Source organism: Sphaeramia orbicularis, chromosome 9 (assembly GCF_902148855.1).
Source record: "Sphaeramia orbicularis chromosome 9, fSphaOr1.1, whole genome shotgun sequence".
Classification (NCBI taxonomy): Eukaryota; Metazoa; Chordata; class Actinopteri; order Kurtiformes; family Apogonidae; genus Sphaeramia; species Sphaeramia orbicularis.
The window spans coordinates 20,464,124-20,486,721 of record NC_043965.1 but is presented as its reverse complement, the minus strand read 5'-3'; the positions used below and the strand labels follow the sequence as shown (position 1 = coordinate 20,486,721).

General features: G+C 37.6%; 1 protein-coding gene across 1 annotated transcript in view; it reads right to left on the bottom strand.

Moving 5' to 3' along the window:
- Window positions 1–22,598, bottom strand: part of oxct1a (3-oxoacid CoA transferase 1a) — a 54,567-nt gene that overhangs the window by 18,663 nt on the left and 13,306 nt on the right. Inside the window, exons 8-13 of the mRNA XM_030143081.1 lie at window positions 14,251–14,358; window positions 13,293–13,407; window positions 9,970–10,064; window positions 9,253–9,301; window positions 8,924–8,996; window positions 6,990–7,065 (exon numbers count right to left, since the gene is read on the bottom strand). Coding sequence (XP_029998941.1) covers window positions 6,990–7,065; window positions 8,924–8,996; window positions 9,253–9,301; window positions 9,970–10,064; window positions 13,293–13,407; window positions 14,251–14,358 — 516 coding nt within the window. The remainder of the gene's footprint in view (window positions 1–6,989; window positions 7,066–8,923; window positions 8,997–9,252; window positions 9,302–9,969; window positions 10,065–13,292; window positions 13,408–14,250; window positions 14,359–22,598) is intronic.

Here is a 22,598-nt window from a genome sequence, read left to right as displayed (position 1 = left end):
TTGAAAAGATCCACTACCTTCACGGTTCCCGGTGGTACTGCTTCTCCATCTGGGTACACACAGAGCCTTATATATTATTAGATAATATGATGATCCTTATATGGCTCTGGGTACGTATCTGCTAGCTCCTGGAAAATGAACAGAATTACATGTGGAATGTACGCCGAGGAAGGACAAAACACTCCGTCCGTATCCGTCTGTGTCTTTAAAGTAACTTGCACTGACTGTTACTTTTGTCACCGTCGTTGATTTTGAAAAATCTCCACAGTGCTGACATTACTCCTCTGCCGCATACCTGCTGCACTATGAGGTGAACGTCACGCTGCTGTCAAGTGGTATCGGTGTGTTTGTATCGGAACACTTTTACGAGTACAAATATTACTACACATATTCAGTATCGGACTGATAACCGAAACTGGTATCGGTGCATCCCTAAAAATTTACATGACAAATACTTATTTTCAGGGGCACCGCTACCAATTGTGGGCCCCATGAGAGGTAAACGTTGTAGACCCTTTCATGAAATTGGTGGTGGTGGTGTATGTGGGGGTGCAGTCCGTACATAATATCACTTACACTAGTGTGAAAACGAAACTGAAACTTAACATACTTTCAACGTCCGACTCCCGACTTCTATGCCTTTCTTATACAGCGGATCTTACATGAAATTTTCACAACTTCTACCCCATATCCACTAGAGCCCCTCCACTGCTCTATGGGCCCCCCACAAATGCTGGGCCCCATGAATTTCTCATGTTTGTTCATGTTTGCCCCCCCCCCCCCCCCCTTACCAGCGCCCAAGCTTATTTTCTCCCCTGTACATCACTGTGACGCCTTCATACACTGTTGTATATTTGAGTTACCTACCTTAAGAGCCCTATTTACATTCGGATGTGAAAAACATGTTCAGGGAAGATGTGAAATTTCAAACGTAAATGCACGCTCCTTTCATAGTTATTTATTTCTCTGCTTCATGTAAAGACCAGTAATGAGAAAATTTCCATGCACTAGTTCCCACATATATTCTCCCTAGAAAGACTCATTTTACTTTTTTTTTTTTTTTTTACTGGCTTATTGAGCTATCTCTTTAAAATTAATCCTTGCCCGAGGCACATTTACAGTAGCCTACACAAACGCAAATTGAACAGGCTGTTGAGAAGATGTAAGTGATGGAAGGTTCATTCATAGAGTGCCTTCAAAAGCAAGAGATAACATGGGGTGAAGAGGAGGCAGTAGCAGTGATGCAGAACGCAGAGAACATAGACTTTCTCAAGCTGTAGCTCTGCTGAAATGACACCTATCAACGTATGTGAGAGTAGAGACGGAGGCAAAGCCAGTCTCATTCACTGAAGGGTCAAAAGCCGGTAATAGGTGAAGAAAGTCAAAGTTGAACAGTATTTTTATACAGTAACCTCTGCATACCTGGTCTTCTTTGTGTCTAAAACATACATGGATTACTGTCTAAAAAAATGCTGCTGCAGCACTTATGCATAGGTGAAGCATCATGGGAAGTGTCTTCTACCAAGTACTGTATTTCTCTTACTAGGCTTAGCAATAGTTTGCATTTTTTGTGTATTACCATGACAACAGAGTACTATGTCCTTGTTTTTGTGTGCGTGTGTGTGTGTGTGTGTGTGTGTGAACATTCACTTTCCAGTCATTGGCAGAAACACCACAGAAAATGACCCCCTTCACAATCCAAGAGTTCCCACTTACCAACTGGCTTCCTTTCTCTCCCCCTCAAATTCTCTGACAATCGCCGCTGTCTGATACAAATGGCTCTCTATTTAATAACATAGCGACGGACCGCCACAAGCCTTCGTTACCCAGACAACTAATGACAAGCATCAGAGAGAGAGAGAGAGAGAGAGAGAGAGAGAGAGAGAGAGAGAGAGAGAGAGAGAGAGAGAGAGAGAGAGACAGGATTGACAGGAAGACAATGGGTTTTGTGTTCAAAATGACAGGCAAATGGAACTGTTTGTAGTGTACTATACAACAGTGACTACAGTGTATTACACAGGAAGATATTACAGCTAATATTTTAAAGGGCTGATGACCTTTAAATTCCTGGGACTTGAAATTGTAACCAGACAGAAACACTAAGAGGCGTTCTCTATAAACCTACAATATGACGTGTGATGTGAGTAATAGTTAATTAGTCATATCGCAATGAATTAGGTTGGATAATACATGGGCTGTTATTCACACAACATTACAATCTCAGGCTGTTTTTGCTGATATAAGAAACAATGTGCAATGAGAGAAAAAGTCTAAAGCTGTTTAAGGTTAACTCACCTCATCATCCCAGGAGGGAAACTTGGTGTGTGTATTTTACCCACCTTGTAGTGCTGCATTATGTAATTATGGTGCAATATATAATAATGTAATAATTTTTCACCTCATTTTGTAATAACGCTAAATTTTGTAATAACTTATTACATATTGTGTCTTCCAAATTTCAGTGCATCAGTAAGTTTCTTGTCAGTAATACTTAATTAGTGCAGCTTTTGTCTCTATCTTGCGAACACATTCTCCAATATAATAAATACAGTTACATTTGATTCAGGTTTGACCAATGAAACATCCTACTAGTTTTTTTTGTTTTCGTTTTTTTAAATAAATTTTAATTAAACTGGAATGCTTAATGTTGTTTTGCTGGTATGATGGTTGTTTCGATCAAGTCATCAATTTTGGTGGTTTATTACATAATGCAACAAATTATTAAACGTCCACTAAAAAAAGTGCTACACTAAATTATTACATATCCTCCTGAGACCCAGGGAATTGAAAGTTTGGGCTTTTTTATATTAAACAATTTGTCTTGATTGTAAACTGCATAATGCAACAGTTTTTTCACCTACGTTTTTTAAATTATTTTTATTTATTTATTTTTTAATGGAATGTCCTTTGCAATGGACAGCAAGTAAAATTATGAAACTTTTGTCCCCTACAGAGGACAAAAATGCATTGCTGGGTCTCAGGAGGATACTGCATCATTATTACATGTAATGCAGCACTACACACCCTAATACATACAGCACCTAGCATTAGCATTTAGCAACAGGAGCAGGAGAATTAACCAATGAATACCTGTTTTTGATGATGGGGAAACCCAAAAGACCTAGAAGAAACCCAGACAGGCCAGCTCAACATAGAAACTGACTGGGAATCAAAACACAGAACTTTCTAGCTGTGTGGTGGAAGTGTTAACCAGTATGCCATTTTGTATTTAGAAACTGTAACTGTGAATGAAGTAACGTGAAACTGCTCTGACAATCATTAATGGCTTGATGTTAAATAAGGATCCTGGTCTAAAAAGCCAAAAAAAAGAAGAAAAAAAAAAGCTTTACCACTGCAATAAAAAAAAGGTAAAATCAAATTATTGCAGACTGGACTTCTTCCTAATCAACAGGTATCATCCAGGAACAAATGGGGCCTGAATTATTATTTTTCTTAAACTGTTGAGGCTTAAAAATATGTTATGTTAGTTCAGTTAATTAATTTTTGCATTCTGAAAATTGCGAAAAATCAAGACATTTTCCTCATTCATGTTCAATGTTGTTTCTTGTTGTAAAATATTCATTGAGACTTATACATAGTCAGTTCTTTGTGGTATATGGTTTTAGTACAGAAAACTATTTTTGAGTCGTGTTTGAAAAAAGTAACTAAAACTATGAATCGTGCAAAAATGGTGAGATTCAGTTTTTTGCCTGTATATTCCAGCCCTTCTTCCAACCAAGAGATTACTTTTTTTTTTTTTTAGATATTATACCAGACACACCTGAAAGCACCACAAATAAGACTTATTTCTGTACTCTCAATATCAGATATCAGTTCATTAAAAAATCCAAAATATACACATACACAAACTGACTCTGAGGCAAATTCCAATACTGTAAATCACGTCCAAGTTGTGAGATTCAAGACCAAAAATTTGTTTATAGACCAACAGGGAAATGGGTGAAGCTCCAATAAATACACACTATGCTCTCAAGCAGCTCCTTCATTAAAGCTGCCATCAGGTCTTATCTTAAGCACTTGAGCATGTAACTGCATTTTAATAGTCAGAAGCTTGAGCAATTGCAGCACTTAAGCTGCAGTTATACAGAGCCTTTGGGGGTTTGGATATACGCCTTTAAGATGTATGGGTGTTTCCTCTGTTTACAGTCGACACAGACAATCACCTCTGTTTTGTAAAATACAGTGACATTTATGTTTATTATGTATTTTTTACATGTTTCAATTTGCACATTTATGAAATCCCCATTAACATGAGTAAAATATTATCAGCCGTTTGAAAACAGCGTGTTGCTCATTTTTTTGTGTGTCGTGGTGTATTTGACCAAAAAAATCTCTCTTTGTGCATCCTCTGTGAACTGCATGGTGTAAGAACCCTCCATCTAGGGCCACTTGATAAACCTCCAACAGATAAATGATAAAACAGACCACCAAATGTAAAACGTGATCCTGTATTCTATTACCGCTTTCTCTCCATCTATTGTTTTTCCAGATGTTTCAGGCTGAGTGGAGATGTAAAAGCATTTCAAAGCCCTCAACTGGAAAATGTTCATCTGCATTTTGCATATTAAAAGCATTCAAAATCAACATAATCATGCTGAGAGTACTGCATCCCGACTCCTACGTAAAACATTTCCAATTTCACGCCATGTACCCATCTTTAGATAGTGAATAATTTTCATTATCACAGAAGGTGGGGAATGTAATTCTCTTCATCCATCCTTTCAAAAAAAAAAAAAGGGGGGGATAATGAAGATTGAAGCGTAGGTGAGAATGTGTACTGGTCGTGCTGCATTATTTTGATGCATGTATTGTCCAGTTCTAGAAAGGATAAACAATGTAAATTCTCTGCCTCTAAATAAAACTGCCAGTGCAGGTCTTCAGTATCTGCAATATGTTTAATCATGCACCAGTCAATTCACAATTACATCAAACAAACAAGGACAAATCGACACACAAACAAAAGCAGATTTAATGAAACATAACCAAATTTAGGAATCCAAATCCACAGCAGCACTGTTGAGCAAAGAGCTACCTAACTAGACTTGCATTTTGTAGAATTATCCCAAATGTAATTTCCAAGGTCTTTTGATGCCTTTAGTTGATAAAGATCTTCAATCTATTTGTTGGTTGGTGAGGAGAGATGACTGGTTGAAATAACCTTGCATGTGCGCTGCAGTCAAGCACGAACAGCTGTGTGCAAGAGGACGTGCTGGCTGAGCCCTCCCACGTTGTAAACAGGCTTTTAATGGGTTCTTGACTTTAGTAATCACTGAGGAGAACCGTAGCCTGTGTGGTCTTTAGACCAATTGACCTGACGAAACATCTAGCAATAATATTGTCCGCCCATTATACTATAGCACTCAAACACACCCCTAACGCACCACCCAAATGATCCCACTGCTCTTCAATAACAACCTAACCTCTGGGAATGAATGACAGCCAAGACACTGTTTGATAAATGCTGCAGTCTGTCTCTTAACATACATCAGCCATTAAGTCATTAGAATTATGTATTGCTCAGCTTTGTATATACGAAATAATGACTGCTATTTGCAGCCCCGACCATAGAATCTGAGAGCTGAATGGATTTCACTTAGAGGAAGCAATAAAGTAACTTATTTAATTATTTAGTTTTCTCTACATTCATTCATTTTTTTGTGAAACTGATGATTTCTTTAGTAAATAAATGTGTTATAATCAGGATAATGAACAACAAACCAGTTATTGTTGTTCAATAAACCCTGATAGGGAGATGCAGGACCCTGATAAAATCTCTTACATTTTCCACTTAAATAAAAAACAATTGTGTTTACATGTACACTAGTGTCCCAGTTGTTATTATTACTAATATCCCAATTTTGATTGTATTAGGATATGGTATTTACATGACATGCAGGCAAATATAGACTCATATACATGATAAATACTAATATCCCAGGCATTAATTAATGCTGCTGTTTGCACAACTCCCTGTGATGTTTACAACACAACATAATCATTTAATCTGACAATATCTGATAAAGTTAACGTAGAGCGACATTAGAACTATTCTAGATATTCTACAGCTCTATAGAACATGAGCCCACTTTGGTTTACAGCAGACTTCGCTCTATTAAATGCCAACACCACATTGTGGATTTCTCTTGCCAGTATTCATCTACTGCCTCCAACATGGGACAAGATCAACATGAGCCTCCTGTTATTCTATCTCTGTGTCCATGCCGGATGAGGATGATGAGGCTCTGCAATCGTGATTGAGGGCAGAGGGTCGTCATAATGCAGTTCAATGACCAGTTTTACTGTTAATCCACATAGTAATGTTTCAGTAGTTTTCCACTGTAACTGTTCTTCTTACATTGTTCATTTTAGGAAAGCCAACAGCCTGTTATTTTGTTACAGACTTCAAATGTTCAGCTTTCAGATGCTTTTTCCATTTGTCCTGACAAGAGTGTGTGTGTGTGTGTATGTGTATGTGTATATGTATGTATGTATTCACGCGCACAGACACACACATTGTATTTCTGCCACATCATTTTGTACCTATGCAGAAATCTACAGTGTCTGTAAGCAGGATAAGTATACATGTAACAGTATCCTGGATATCATCAGAGTACACAAGATAGACTATCTGGGTTTTTCGAAACCAGGACAAGGTTGTGTCCAGGACACTGAAATCAGGATGTGGCTTTTACATGTGCAAACACAAAGACAAGATTCTCCTAAAACTTGACTGTACCCTGGATGTGCATATAAACACAGTCAATAAGCAAACTCCTTTTAGTTTAAAATTCTAACCAGAGGAGCAAAAAAAGAGAGTGAAAGTTGCAGAAGTGGCTGATATGAAGGGGAAAATGTAACTTTGCATCTTCTTAGATTTGTAATGATTTTGTTGATGACCCTGCACTGACAGAGAAGAAAGCATTTATTTGGAAAATGGTAAGAGAAAAGAAAAAAAAAAAACCACTTACTGGAATCATCCAGTTGGCCAGGTCTCCATATTTTGACACCTGCATGGCTCCCAGCATTGTCAAGTTGATGTGACCCCTAAACAGAACAGGGCAACAAAAGAAGACAGCTGTCAGCTTCTGAGTCCCTTCAACTTCTGAACCCTCAAGTCCACTCATCAAAAGAAGACAGTATTCTTACATTTGCAGCTTTTTTTTTGCGACATGAGATATCAAGAATGGCACATCTGCCAAGACCTTATTTTGCAATGAGACCTCAAATGAAAAAAAAAAAAACAAAAAACAAAACTCACACACAGATGTTCCATCCTGACTAATGTAGATATTTTGCAAAATTTCTATTATTCTCTACATCTGGGCCTCTCATCCATAGGTAGACGGAGCTTAAGGTTGCACAGAGATTTTTAAAAACACTTTCTAGGCTAAAATTTTAAGAAACTCCAGTTTGTGTGTATCCATGTGGACAGGGAAAAACAGGGAAAAAACAATGTCATTACACACCAATTTGCACATTAATATTGTTGCTTTGTGTAATGAACATGCACCTGAACCATCAAATATAGGTCACAGGTATTAACCCAGTGTTTCACCTGCTGGAGATTGAGGTCAGCACCTGATATGCACTGGTATTGTGGAAAAATCTACATAATATAAAGAGCACACAGGAGGTACGGTGGTGCAGTGGTTAGCTCCATCGTCTCATGCAAGAAGGTCCTAGGTTTGTGAGTGAGTTCTCTCTGTGTACTCTGGCTTCCTCCAACTGTCCTAAGACAAGCAAAACAGGTTAAATGATCAATCTAAATCACCACTAGGTGTAGATGTGAGAGTGAGTGGTGGTTTGTGTTTATATATTAGCCCCATGACGAACACAGAAAGGCTCCAGCACATCAATAACCCCCCCAAAGGATAAAGGATATGAATAAATGAATGAATGAATGAATGAATGAAGACTACACTTTGACAACCCAAACCAATACTTTAGGTAAATTAAGTGAATGATTTAAATTGTTGCTAGTCAGTTTAACGACAGACTGCATCTGGTGTCCACAGCTTAAAGTCTAGTAGAAATAATGTTTAGTCTGAGCATTTAATAATAATCATAATAGTAATAAGGGATTAGATTTCTATAGTGCTTTTTTGGGCACTAAAAGCGCTTTACATTCCTGACCCATTATTCATTCACTCTCACACTCCCCCTGTGGTGGAATGGTTGTACCTGTTTGCACTCTAGTATGTATGTATTTTCTAAAACGAAGGTCATGGTTAAATTTTTTTTTTTTCAAATGGTGGAGGAAAATACCAGGCAACAAACATTTCTGCATTAGTCTGGATAACATGAGAAGTGCTGACCTGCAGTTATAAAGTAGTAAATGTACTACTACTACTACTACTACTACAATAAAAAGCTGATGTGATATTTGACACAAGACACAATCATCAAAATCAACGATATGCAATGTTCTTCGTTCTCAGCAAATCGAGGCTCTTTCGCTGTGATCCACAAAATGCAGACACACACACACACACACACAGACTCAGCGTGGTTCCAGTGTCACCACTATTTATGAGTGCTATTGGATTTCCACTGGGTGGACAAACAGAACTGATGCTGCAGGGAGTGCGGGTGGGCAATCTTAGACAGCTGGCAAATCGATAAGAACCAGGGACCTTGGGAATATTGGCATGGCAGCTGTCTCGCTGTACTAGTGACAGTGGCCATTATCCAGTGTTACAAATTGTGGCCAGGTCCTGTGGTCAAATCCTGCTTTATGGTCATGGATGAACTATGGTGCAGGTAAGAAACTATTAAGGGACCTCTTCTTGACAATAGGATTGCAAAGAGAAAATAATTGCAAATGAAAACAGGGGGAAAAAATAAGCTGTGTGTTCAGTCTGAGCTTCAGTCACTAAAAAAGCTTAGATGTTAATGGTCTTACCCTCGGATCATGGCAAATGACTCATCACTGGAAAAATAGGCAGCACCAGGGAGCACAGTGACTGTCTCCTTCCCTGTACAAGATTGAGTTTTGTTCAACTATAAATAACACATTCAACTGTCAGCACATTGTACCATTAAACAGAACTACATATGAAATGATGATATACAAACTCAAATTAACTTTGAAATCAGATAAACAAAGCTGTCCATTAAAAGCGACATATGTCAATTCATTAACCGACAAACACATACAATGTTAACATAACTCGTATCTATAACGATTTTTTACAATGTTTAATCAATAGAGTTAGTCAGAGCAGCCCTCACCTGCATTGATCAGGTCTGCATCAACTGCATCCTCTGTGGGATATGGGCCCTACACAACAAGGAATGAAAATAAACAAGAATGCACCAAGAAGACAGACTCACACATGTCACTCAGCCTGACCAGCAAAGATCTTTCAAGGGGAGACAGACAATCACATCTCACTGATTAGATGAGACATTGATTTTCTCTCTGTTCAACAAAGGAGATGAGAGGAGAGACAAAGAGGAGACACAAGGAGAGGAGAAACCAAGAGAGGAGAAGAAGAAACGAGGAAAGAAGAGAAGAGGAGGCGAAAACAATGAGAGGAGCTCTTTAAAACTGGCACTCATAATTAAAGGAAACTTGAACAATAAGGCATTAGCATAGTCTCCAACATTCTCCTGTCAACACAGCTGATTGGAAAGTCATTCTATAGCAGCAGCTGCCTTTGTTGAAGGTTCATCCAGCAAATAATGACTGTGAGAGAGAAAGTGTCGCATCAGTTACGTAACAAACCCTGCACATGAAATGGGCGCTCCAACAAGGGAGTGATACCACTTAAAATGAATAGCTATTCATCTCACTTCATCCTCAGCACACAACTCACTTTGAAAACACTTGTGCTTAAAATCAGTCATCACAAAGGATGAAAAAGATGCTGCTTGTTATTGTGTTTGTTGTAATTCAGAGAATAAAACCCTGAGATGCAGGAAAGCACTCAGGGGTTTGCTTCTTACCAGTCCCAAAATTCCATTCTCACTTTGGAGGTGTACAGTGATGTCTGGTTTGATGAAGTTGCTGGCCAGCATAGGGATACCGATACCAAGGTTGGCTGATTGGTTCTTTGTTAAAGGCAATGTTTTCATGTTATGAACATTAGGTAATAAAATGAAGAGCAACTGTCATTAGCTGAGACATTCATGCACAGAACAACAGTTGTGGAATGCAGTAAAGTACTTTATAATGCTTACGTAACAATAGTTTGTCACCATTTCATGTAAGTCTATATATAGCCTCCTCCACTACATCTAGGCACATGCTTACATTTTGACAGCAGGGTCCGATCAAGCGCAAGTGAACATCAACATGAAAAAGTAAATTTGCACACATCATTTATCAAGTGGGCTCATTTTTTTAGCTAAAGATCTCTATTTTATTAGAACTGTTATCCTTTTTAAAATACCACTTATAGAAAAAAAAGTTACAGCCAATTTTATCAATTGTACTTTTTACACCATAGCCATGCCTCAGACATGAAAATATAGCTCAAATTTGACGTTAAAAATTATATCTAAAAAATGTATTAAATCTGTCACATTTAAAAAGACTATCTGTGAATTATTACTGAGAAATTACTCTTTATTTGTAATTTACCTATATCAGTATGGACCACCTCAAGTTGTAAATAACACTGTGTTAGTATTACATACATTAAATAAAGCATTGTGATTATATCTGGTTTGTTGTTTTTAAAAAATAAGTTGACATTTTGAGCGATGCATACAATGGTAAAGAGTCATCCACGTATTACTATGACAACCTGTCCACGTATTACCACATTCTCAAGTCAATAAAACAAAGACTTTTCAATATTTCACTCCAAAAATTGTTTTCAGCATAGCTGAACATAATATCTAAAAGGTTTGGTCCTACTTGATATCGATTTCTGTCGAGAACTGCACGTTTTGAATGTTTGCGTAAAGCTTAAAAAATTGATATCTGTTTCAAGTTCATGTGTTACCCTGCAGTAATTTTGACATTTTTCACCTAAAAATTTTATCTTTCCAAATTTAATGTTAAAGTGCTTATAAATACTTACTTAAATATGTATAATACATGCATATAAGTTACTCTGATTACATGACAGAGACTGCTGAACACCAAATGTGTCCACGTGTTACTGCTTGATCAGATCCAGCAGCTTTAGTTACTGGTTACTTTTCACCCCCTCCTTGTTCAATGTGAGACACCAATCTCCAAAAGTGTTACTGCGATGATAGAATGTTCCTTTATGGGTCCTTGTCATAGAGCTGAAATCAGAGCTGTTTTCCTGACCTCATGGAAAGCTGAGTAAATGTAGCTAGAGCTGTATATATAAAGTAGTTGTGCTCACGAACCAAGCTCAATACACCAGGAAAATGCAACATATATTACCGCAGGTATCAGCAAATCTAATTTAATGCCCTTTTTAATGCCATTTTAAACAAATTTAATGCCCACGTCCAAATGCAGATACAGTTTTATATAGTTTTATGACTGTTTACTATCGACAGGCTTTAACCTGATTCTGAATAGCTTCTTCTCCAATCACTTCTGCTGAAACTTGCATTTTCCCATTTTTTGGACATTTGCTAATATTCCCTCCACTCTTTTGCCACAGCATGAGCATGCTCACAGCACGTTGCATTCCAAGCATCCGGTGTTGTGACTTGATGCATCAGCCATAAACAATAGCCAGTTCCTCCTGTCAATCATCACATTATACTTCCGATCAAAATTATTAAATGTTTATATAATCAAAATAAATCATGAATAACAATGCTTTTTTTCCCATCAAGTGCATTTAATTTTTTAATGGCTCTGGATATTGAATTTAATGCTTTTTTTAATGCCATTTAAGGTCTTAATTTTCACAAAATCTATTTAATGACTTTTAATGCTTTTTAATGACCTACAGAAACCCTGTGTTAATGTAGCAGTAATATGAATCCAAAAACACACGGGAATCATTTAAATCACAAAATTACTTTTTTACTTTTATATGGAAAGTAGATTTGGCTGCTAATACATAATTTCATTTAAGTAATTTCATACTTCTATTTTAGTAATGGATCTTAATTGTTTTTCTCCCACTGAACCACCCTATTTAACCAGCGCTGACATGTTGGGTGAACAGTTGACTTGTGTATAAATCTCAAAGCCATCTAATTGCACAGAAATACTGAATATGCCATACAGATTTTTTGCAGAATGGGAATAAGGCCAAAATCACTGAACTGTTAATCACAAATCAGACATGCAAAGCTTCATCAGGTTGAAGGACAAATGCTTTGCTTTGCCTTGCTATGCAAATGATAAAAAAAGAAAATATGTGCAGTCTGTAATTTGCCTGTGCAATCAACTGATGCAAAGGCTACAATTAGTCATTATGAGTGTTGAAATGAAAAGGAAGCCAAGGCCTGACTTTTTCTTTGACCGTTGGCCAACATCTGAATTTGTTGTATGTATTGTAATGGGAGAAACGTGTCTTAAGGCAGACACACCAACTCGACTGCTGATCGTGGCCAGAAAAGGTAGCCTGAAGATCAGATGGCTTCCGTCTCCCCGACATGGTCAAAAAAGTGTGAAGAACACACCAAATCAACTACCGACTTCAGCGTACGTTCGGAGTTTGCGTGGGATGTAAAACCGGAAAATGACGGAATATCTCTCTAAACATAGAGCTCGCTGTCATCAGTCGTTTTCAGCAGAGAGCATTGAGTAGTTAAGAAGGGTTGTTCTTGTTGTTCTTGTTGAACAAATGGCTAGTAATAAGAAGATACTGGCATTGTCAGTTTTCGGGCTTCTTCTTGTGGAAGAAGAAAGATGTTGCAGGTGAAAACTAAGGAGAACTCGCGCTATGCTAACAATGCTAACAGTGTTCACTTCATGGAATGGATGAAGTCCATAGGCAACATTGACAATCACTCATTCAGATACAATACGAGCAGTGAATGGTCTATTATAGAAGAGAATAATAGTGTGAAGTACCTTGGCATAGCTGTATTCACATGGAAACTCCTTGTTCACTGATTCACTAGTCAAGGGCTATCCCTCCACCAATCAGATTGGTCCGACTGAACGACGGATAGCGGCTGATTACACATGTTGAATCTGCCGAAAAGACTGGTGACAGCATTAACGACGGCCGATCGCAGAGAAAACACCAACCAGACTCATGTCACCGACCTCGCCAGACTGCCCGATGATGTCCGACCGCTGAAAATCGAGTTGGTGTGTCTTCGCCTTTAGTGGGGGACTGCAAAATTTGTTTCCTACTTATTGGTCTTTACAAGGATACCATACATTCCATCCTCAAACTCGAGAGCAGCCCGGCGAATGATTCTTTCCCGAACAATGTCCGAGTCCTTCTTTGGTTTGGGCTTTGCTTCTTGACTTTTCCTTACTGTGCGTTTCTGAAAACAAAGACGGGCATAAAATATGAGAAACAGCGTGATGGTAACTGGCATGACAAAAACAGCAGATCAACACTGTGTAAATAGGAGGATAGTTCTCTGTGGGTAACAAGACACAGATGGAAATGACATAGTTAGGTCAACATGACTGGGAGCAAAATCCTACAGCAAATGCATCTGCTCTCCTCTGCATTAAATAACCTTAAGAATTACTTTAAACTAAGCTCAGAGTCAACCTTGTTTCCATTTCAGCCAGTTCTAACTCCTAACATTCATATTCCATGTGAATAGTTTCAGGAGGTCATTATTTAATTTGATGGACCTTCGGATTTTCTGTCTATATACACAGAAGGTATCCATTGTGAGCTTTTTATATTCGTGAGGCTCCTTCGAAAAGGGAGAAAAGCTCACGGAAAAGAAAAAAAAAAACAGACGCTGGTGTCATCATTACATCTCTAAGGAACGAAAGAGGACTTAGCCATGACAACATAATTCTTGCCCTCCCTTCTACCTTTCATAGTCAGATGCACTGCATAAAGAATAGGATAAACTATTTCTGGCCAGTGTCTGCATTTCTGAACAATCATGGAAATGATAAAGCTTAGTCAGAAAGGGTTTAATGCTACACTTGAATTACCATGACTATTTTTTTTCTTCATTGATTCAAGTACAAGTTTAATGTGACGTGATGATAAAATGACTCCTGAGATAATAATAATAATAATAATAATACTATTCTCGCATTCATACCAGAATAAATGAATGCTACATGATTTCATGCACAATTTCTCTATTAAGACAGATACTAAAAGGTTGGTTTTTTTTCGTTTTTTTTCCTTGTACCTCAATCCTTTTCTCGTAGCTGGCTCCCTTGACGATCCTGTGGACGTAGATACTGGGGATGTGGATGTCCTCTTCAGCAAAAGTCCCAACATCCACCATCTCCTCCACCTACACAGAGACACAAGGTGATGAGCTCCATCTTTGCCTGTAGAATGTCTCAAGTCTTGAGAGATCCAAGTTCAGATAACAAACCATACACAGTGGAAATTACACTCCCAGGAAATAACCTCTACCAACCACACTGTGAAATTTAAAAGATAGACTGATAAAGGATGGTACATGTTCTACCTATCTCTCGTTGAATGTCATTTTAAAAAGACTGTCATGTTTTTTTTAGGCAATTGGGTAATGTTTAATGGCTAAATACTCATTCCTGATCATGATGAAAAGCCTAAACAGCACATTTTAAAGAATAGACGTGGAGCTTCTATGTCTGGAACAAATTTCCAGAAAGCCTCAGATCGGCTGAAACACTTAGTTTATTTAAATCCAGGTTAAAGACCCACCTGTTCTCAGCTGCATTTGAATAGAGCTTTTATTCATCCGTTCAGATCTGTATCGTTTCTTTTAAGCTTAAAGTTTTTATCTGTTACATCTATTTATCTGTTTTTTTTTCCCTCATGCCTATACTTTTTATTGCTTCCCTGCTATAATGCTTTTAATGTTTTATGTAAAGCACTTTAAATTGTCTTGTACATGAAATGTGCTATATAAATAAACCTGCCTTGCCTTGCCATAGAGCAGACTTAAGTCCTAAACTGAGGGCACAACATGGGCATTCAAGCAAATGTTTGCACACTAAATATGCCGACGCAAGCTAAAAAACTGCTACTGTCCTGTCTTTAAAAGGAGGAGAAGGTAAATATATGTGGGAGGAGGTGATGAATGTATTCTCTGAGCAACATAACTGTGTCCAGTAAAAGCTGCCTGTGTTCCTAATGCCAGCTTGGCAGACTGAGAACAGAAAAGGATCATCTGACACACTGAGCCCAAGGGGATGAAGTCTGATCCTGGGATCAAAGGCAATGGAGAGTAGGGGGTTGTGTGGAGGAGATTGTTTTGGTATTAGGATGACACTAGCAAACCCAACACAGAGGTCAAAACAAACTTTAAAGTTCAACATGTAGAAAACAACATTAAGTTATATATAAGCTAATATTAAGCAGCCATCAGGATACTTACCACACACACACACACACACACACACGTGACCAGCCACTTCCACTTATTTATGTATTTATTAATGCATACACAATTTATACTGCCTGCACTTTTTTATAGCATTTACTGCTGCTGTGGTGTTGTTGATTTGTGTATTGTGTTTTTAATCATTTGGATTTACATATTTATACACTGTGCCTACTGAAGGAGTAGCAACCCTCAATTTCGTTGTAACTTGTTGTACAACGACAATAAATAAACTCAACCGAGCTAAGCTACATTTTTTAAGGCTGTTCCATGAGCTGGGCCTCAGAAAAACATGTGCCGATAATAACCTATGGAAATATTATCAACCTGTTTCTTCCTTATGTAATTTCAGTTTTGTAATTTCAAAGACCTCTATTGAAAGGGTAGACCCCCTAATTAGTTTTTGGCTTAAGCTGACTTGACATCTACTCTATACTATTATAATTACTCTGATATTTACCATAGGAGAATAGTGAGTTGTGTGTTTAACCCCTAAAGACCCAGTGCTACTTTTGTGGTGGTTCCCAAATTAATTTATCTTTATTTTTAACCTTTCCTAAGTGATTTATCATCATTTATTCTAATATTATGCTTTGTATTTTACCTTTTTAAGTATAAATCAGATATTTTACCACTCCACCCTCCTTTGCTCATTGGCTCAGCGAGATGTTATCAATTATTCAAATGGGAAGACTGAGACTGCACAAACCCAACAAGCAGAAGAGATTTGAAAGAATTTGGGGACTATTCCTAGCTCAGTGTCAGGTGTGATGCAACTCTTCATGTGGTACTTGCTTTACTTTTATTACTGTAACTGTTATTTCTAGAATTCTATTTATATAGTTTATAACTGTCTGGCAGCCTTTATGTTTGTGGGGTTTCTTTTTGTTTTGTTTTTTTTGGGGGGGGGTGTCTGTGGCATGTTTTGTACAGTTTTTGTAAAGTTAAAAACTGTAAATACAGTATTTAAAAAAATACATTAATAAATCAAATATTTTCCTACATTCATTTCACTGATCATGTAGATGTTCATAAAAGCTCAGATTAAAGTTGAAGGTTAGTATACCAAAAACAGAGCAAACTGAAAAAAAGTGACTTTTTTGGTAAAATATATCATAAACTGAACATAAACCAAGTGTCTCCATCCACTGTCATTGATCCAACTCCATGGGTTTTACTGGTGAATCAATGTTGTAGAAGATGATGGTGTTTCTACGTTCACTACGGAGCCTCTGAACGTCTAAATGGGTCATATCTGATGACCATGAAAAGATGACAAACGACATTTTACACCAATTATTTACATATATTGATAGGATTAATGGATCAACAGGTACTTAACATTTTAGATCAGTAGATGGTTTTGGCCTGTGATGAATGTTTGTATCTTTACGGTTAATAATCCACTAGTAATCCACTCATTTTCTATGTAATACTGTCAGAGTTCTTACTAACACATACGATCATGTGCACACATTAACCCATAAAGGCCCAGTGCTACTTTTTTGTCAGTTCCCAAATGAAATTTTCTGTATATCTAACCTTTCTGAAGTAATTTATCACCATTTATTATAATATTATCCTCTATATTTTTAATTTTATCAGTATAAATCAGGTATTTTCCTGAATTTAATTCACTGACCACGTAGATGTTCATAAAATCTCAGATTAAAGTTGAGGGTTATTATACCAGAAACAGAGGAAACTGCCAAAAAAGTGACTTTTTCAGTAAGATGTATCATTAACTGAACATAAACCAAGCATTTCCATCCACTGTCATTGATCCAACTCCATGGGTTTTACTGGTGAATCAATGTTGTAGAAGATGACGGTGTTTCCATGGTAACTATGGAGCCTCTGAACGTCCAAATGGGTCATATCTGATGACCATGAAAAGATGACAAACTGCATTTTACACCAATTATTTACATGTATTGATAGGATTAGTGCATCAAACATTATGAAACATTTTAGATCAGTAGATTGTTTAGGTCGTCTGTGGATGTTTGGGTCTTTATGGGTTAAAATAGCTGCCAAACAATATTCATGGGTCTAAAGCCCTATGTAGGAAAACGTTCAGAGATAGCAGTAGAATCGTGTACATAAGGGGATATTTCTGTCTAGCTAACAAGACACAGATGGAAATGGCTATTGATTCAAGCAGAGTTAGGTCAACATGACGAGGATAGAAATCCAAGAGCAAATGCACCTGCTCCCCTGTGCTTTAGGGAACCTTAAGAATTGCTTTAAACAAAGCCTAAAGGCTTTTGTTATACAGGTGTTTAGGTGAAGTTATGAGGTTGTGTAGGCTGCAGTCAGTTTTGTTTTCTTTTTTAGCCTGTTCTGGAAATAGCTAGAGTAGGCCATATTACTTAGTACTGTGGGAATTCAGATTTTCCGTCAACAATCAGTTTGAGGTCTGTAGGATTAAGTCTGAGCGGTTTATCTTCCTGAAGATCCTTGAAAAAAAAAAAAGCACTTCAGAGGACACAAAAAGAGAAAGAGAAAATAAGAGAGAACACCTAAGCAGCGGAGTCATCATCACATCTCTGGGGACGAAAAGGGGACTTAACCATGACAACATAATTCTCGCCCTCCCTTCTAGTTTTCTGTGCTTCACTCCTGTGTAGCTCAGACTATAACCTACTTATTCCATTTACATGAGGGGCAAGCAGCTGTTCAGAGCAAATTGAATTGAATCTCTCCTTATCTCCACTTCCTCCCTCAGCCATTGACTCCTCTCAGTCAGTGCTGAGTGCTAAGAGTGGATCCCATCTTAGTGTTGTCATGGATACTCAGGCTTTGGTCTGTGGTGAGCTTGGGCCACTCAGGACCGTAAAGTGATTTGAGACTCTTTTTCTGGTCCTGTTGGTCAGGTTATGGTAAATTTCTGCTGTTGTCGCTGCTTCTGCTGCACAGTGAAAACGAGGCCATGCGAGATGAGATTGGTAGCGCATGAGAATTGATACAGCAGTCCCACACATCCACCCACATCTTTCTCTGGGGGCCTAATCTGTCTTTTGTAAGAATGATGATTTCCATAGACATCTTCATCAAGAAAGACTGAGCTCATTGCATTATAATGTAGCAGTAAAACAGAAAAAAAAAACAAGGATAGAGAACCACAACAAATAAAGTGCATTATCAGAACACATAACGTAGCACTATCAATACTTAATTTTGTCTCTTCAGTCAAAAGATATCAAAGTTCTAATTAAAAACCAGCTAAAACTGATGACACTTCATAGATAGCTCCTACATTTTCTGTTTGTTGGCCTCTCAGTCCCTGCACACATCCAGAAACAAACTGTGTATTCATCTCAATTTTCAATTAGACTTCCAAAGTGAAGTCACATCACAATAACAAGCTCATACAATTTAAATGTGCTGTGTACATAAAAAAGCTTCTGTTCCTTTCATCTAGGTGATGTGTCCCAGCTGCATCGGTGCTCAGATGTAGTTCACACAGGAAATTCGACGGACGACGAAGGATAAAGCAATAAATAAACACAAAAAAAACACATAGCGCACACAAATGAATGACCAGGTGTGTGGTACAAGCAAAGAGGCACATGCATAGACACACACATTGATATTCCCCCTATCTGTAGAACGATTTTCACATCAATGAGAGCAGAGCGAGGCATGAAGTGAGCTGGCAGAAGGATAGAGGGAATCAAAATGCCCTCCGGGGACACAACGAGCCTCTTTTTTTTTTTTTTTTTTTTTTGAGAGTTTGTGCTTTTTTTGGGCTGTGAGCTTTGTCAAATCTTGTTAATCTCAAACTGATTGGAGCACAACACAACCACATTCCTAGAATAAACCTCTGAGAGTGACTGGTTGGTGATACTGCGCTCATTAAACAATATATGAAATGTATCATGATAATCAATTTGTTTAAAAGTTAAAAAAAAAAAAATCTTTTGCAGTTACATTTAGAATTCATTTTAAGATACAATGTACATACTTGAGCAGGAATTATATTTACCTAACTATCTGTATGTATTAGCCACATACATAATGCACATGTATTACAGCCTCATTAATGTGTGAAAAGCTCCAATGCAGGAACTGAATTTCAAGGAGAACCTTCAAAAGCCAAAAGCATAATGCTCTCTTACAGATTCCCTAAAGTTATTCATTTCAACTGGCTGCATGTACCCAAGGTCTTTATAAAGTCAAAGAGACCATACACCCAGAGCAAATTCAATGATAATCAGCCAATTCACCATTAATATCTAGGGCACTCGGCCGTGAAATAAAATGTGTAAATATGGATGTTACTACAACATCATGTAGATAGTTGGTGCTTGAATAAAGGATTCAATGTTACTATATTTGAAAAGAATTTCCAGGTAATGAGGATGATTCCTCTGTCATATTTCATGGCAATTTCATGGCCAGTTATTGAGTTATTTTGCCTGGGGTTCAAGTGCAGGACATACTGCCAAAATCTCTGCTGCTGGCATTTTTAAGTTAAGGATTCATCAAGATCAAATGTAAAATTTAAAAGATTAATGCAACTCTTTGGCTGAGTCACATTTTGCTGAGTCTTCCAAAGGGATGACTAGGTAATGGTCTAATTGCAGAGTTACCTGAGGTTATTATCCATCATGTATGTGTTTTGTTTGCGTGTGTCCGTACTACGATGCAGCAGTCAGGGGAAAGAGCTGGTGAGGCTACAGGCGACCGAGCATGAGGATGACAGCGACACCGCACTCTCATTACCCATGTGTATTTATAGCCTCTCCATCTTCCTCCCAGTGTGTGTCTGTGTGTGTGTGTCTCTGTGGGCACTTGGCCATGCTCTGCTGCCACTTTCGGGGCTCAGCTCCGGCTCAGTCCTCTAACCCAGACTACTGACAACACAAGCAATCTGTTGCCTCTCAGTGGAAGCTTGCCTCACCGATGACAGCCTTTATGGTATCCAGAAAAAGGGAGACAGTCAGCCAATGCAAACTCTGACAACATTAAAAGAACTAAAAATACATTTTTCAAATGACAAATTCACTACAGTGCATTCACAATGGACAACTCCACTCCTAGCTCAAATGACAATATTCACATCCCAAAGATGGTGTGAAGCTCCATGAGATGTGCTTCAGATTCAGATGACAGGCAGTCATCGGGGATCTATGAACAGATGTAGAATATGTACCTTTGCCTTTTGAAACATTTAGTTTCTTTTCTACTAATTGTGATCATATGTTTTTTTTTTAATCCATATCTTCCTTCCCTTTATAGATTTTTCTGTACAAACACTGAATCTCTCAATGTATCAAATGTCTCATATACCACACATGGTGCAGGTGGGCATGGACAGCTATCGATATTGCTATAAAAGGTGAACTGTAAAGTTCACAACTTACTAAAGCTTTCTATGTACCAATGCAAGAAGACTTTGATTAATGCAAAGAGTACACAGACTTCATTGAGCTATTTTCATCCAACTCCAATATCCCTGTTATACTAATTATGTAAACAAAATTATGCACAAGTGCTGTTATAAAAAGTAAAAGACAATTTGACTAGATCTTAATTTGCTGCTGAAGGGGGAAGATTATTATCCTCCAGTTTTTATCATTGTTACAGTACATTCCAACCCATCTGCAAATGAGCTGAATTATTATGATTACTGAGAACTGAATACAAATATAACCGTATTTTAGCTCTGAAAAGCTCTTAAGTAATATGCATATGATATATTACATCTATTTATAAACTGTATTAAGTGGGACATGATGCTCACAGATTTATGCAGATGGAGATCATCACATCTTAACCCCTGATTCTATTTGAATATTGCATTAAAAGCTTGGCTCACTAGATTCACTTTGTTAGTTTATTCATGAACTCACCTCTTAGTTTAATACTTAATTAAAATGAACTATAATTGAATTTTATTGCCCCTCATTCTCATACAAGTTGCACATTCCTGAATTTATGCAACTGTGTCGGTGTGATTGTGCATTTGGTACTAAAACATAGCTACAAACAAGCACATAAATGCTTCAGAGGAAAAAGTATGTCAAAGGCTTTTATACCCATCTGTCCATTGACATTACCACAAATTGCTGTAGTTGTGGCCGAGCCAGCCCTGCTATTACCATCGCTTGCTATGGAGAGGTTTCAGCTCAAAGTCAGAAAAGTCACATTATACTCAGGACAAAGTTGACTTTTTTGCTAGCACACGCTGTTGGACACCCAAAGTACGATTCAATTGCACTTTCTGCAGAAAAAACAGCAAACTAACTAGCACTTTTAACATCCGGTTAATCTAAACTCTATTAATGAAATGTTATGGACCACCAAATCGGTATTTCTTGGCCTACAACATCAAAGTTCATACAATTAATGAAGAAAATACAAAGGCATTCCAAAAGCGCCGACCTCACCAACGCCCTAAGTCAGTCAGACAGACAGGCAGAGAGACAGACAGATGTGAGTGATCACATAGCATACTTAGTGGGGATAATTATGACATCCATTACATATTCACAAACAGCGTATTCATAAACCTCTTTAGGCAGGAAATGATGGGGAAAATGAGTGGAATCATAATTATTTGCCAACAGTAGCTTGAGTAATGGAATTAGTCAAGGACACAAGTTGAAAACAAGGAGAGAAAACTCAACAAGGCATAGTAAGTGCAAGAAAATAGCATGAACAATTTTAGCTGTGATAAATAATACAAGGTCCAACAGCCAGCAATCAAGAAATTTTGCACTGAACAAATGACTAATAGAATTTCAAGGCCAAAAATGGAGCATCTGGGAAGAAAAAAAAACCTGGCACTGTGAAAAAATACCCATCTAAATAGTTTTCATTTAATCTATTACAGGAATATGCAGCAAAATATTTCAAGATTATCAGACAGCTAATGCAACGTTTTAATTTCATTTCATTTGTGAGTTATGCTGGTCACATGGACAGACATGAGTGAAAACAACACCGTGTCTTGCTGATGGATAAAAACCAGATCTCATCACCAACACCTAAATTAACTTATTACCTCCACCAAGGAACGGCAAAGGTTATGTTTTCATCAGGGTTTGTCTGTTTGTTTGTCTGTTAGCAAGATAACTCCAAAAGTTATAGACGGATTTGGATGAAATTTTCAGGAAATGCTTATACTGGCACAAGGAACAAATGATTAAATT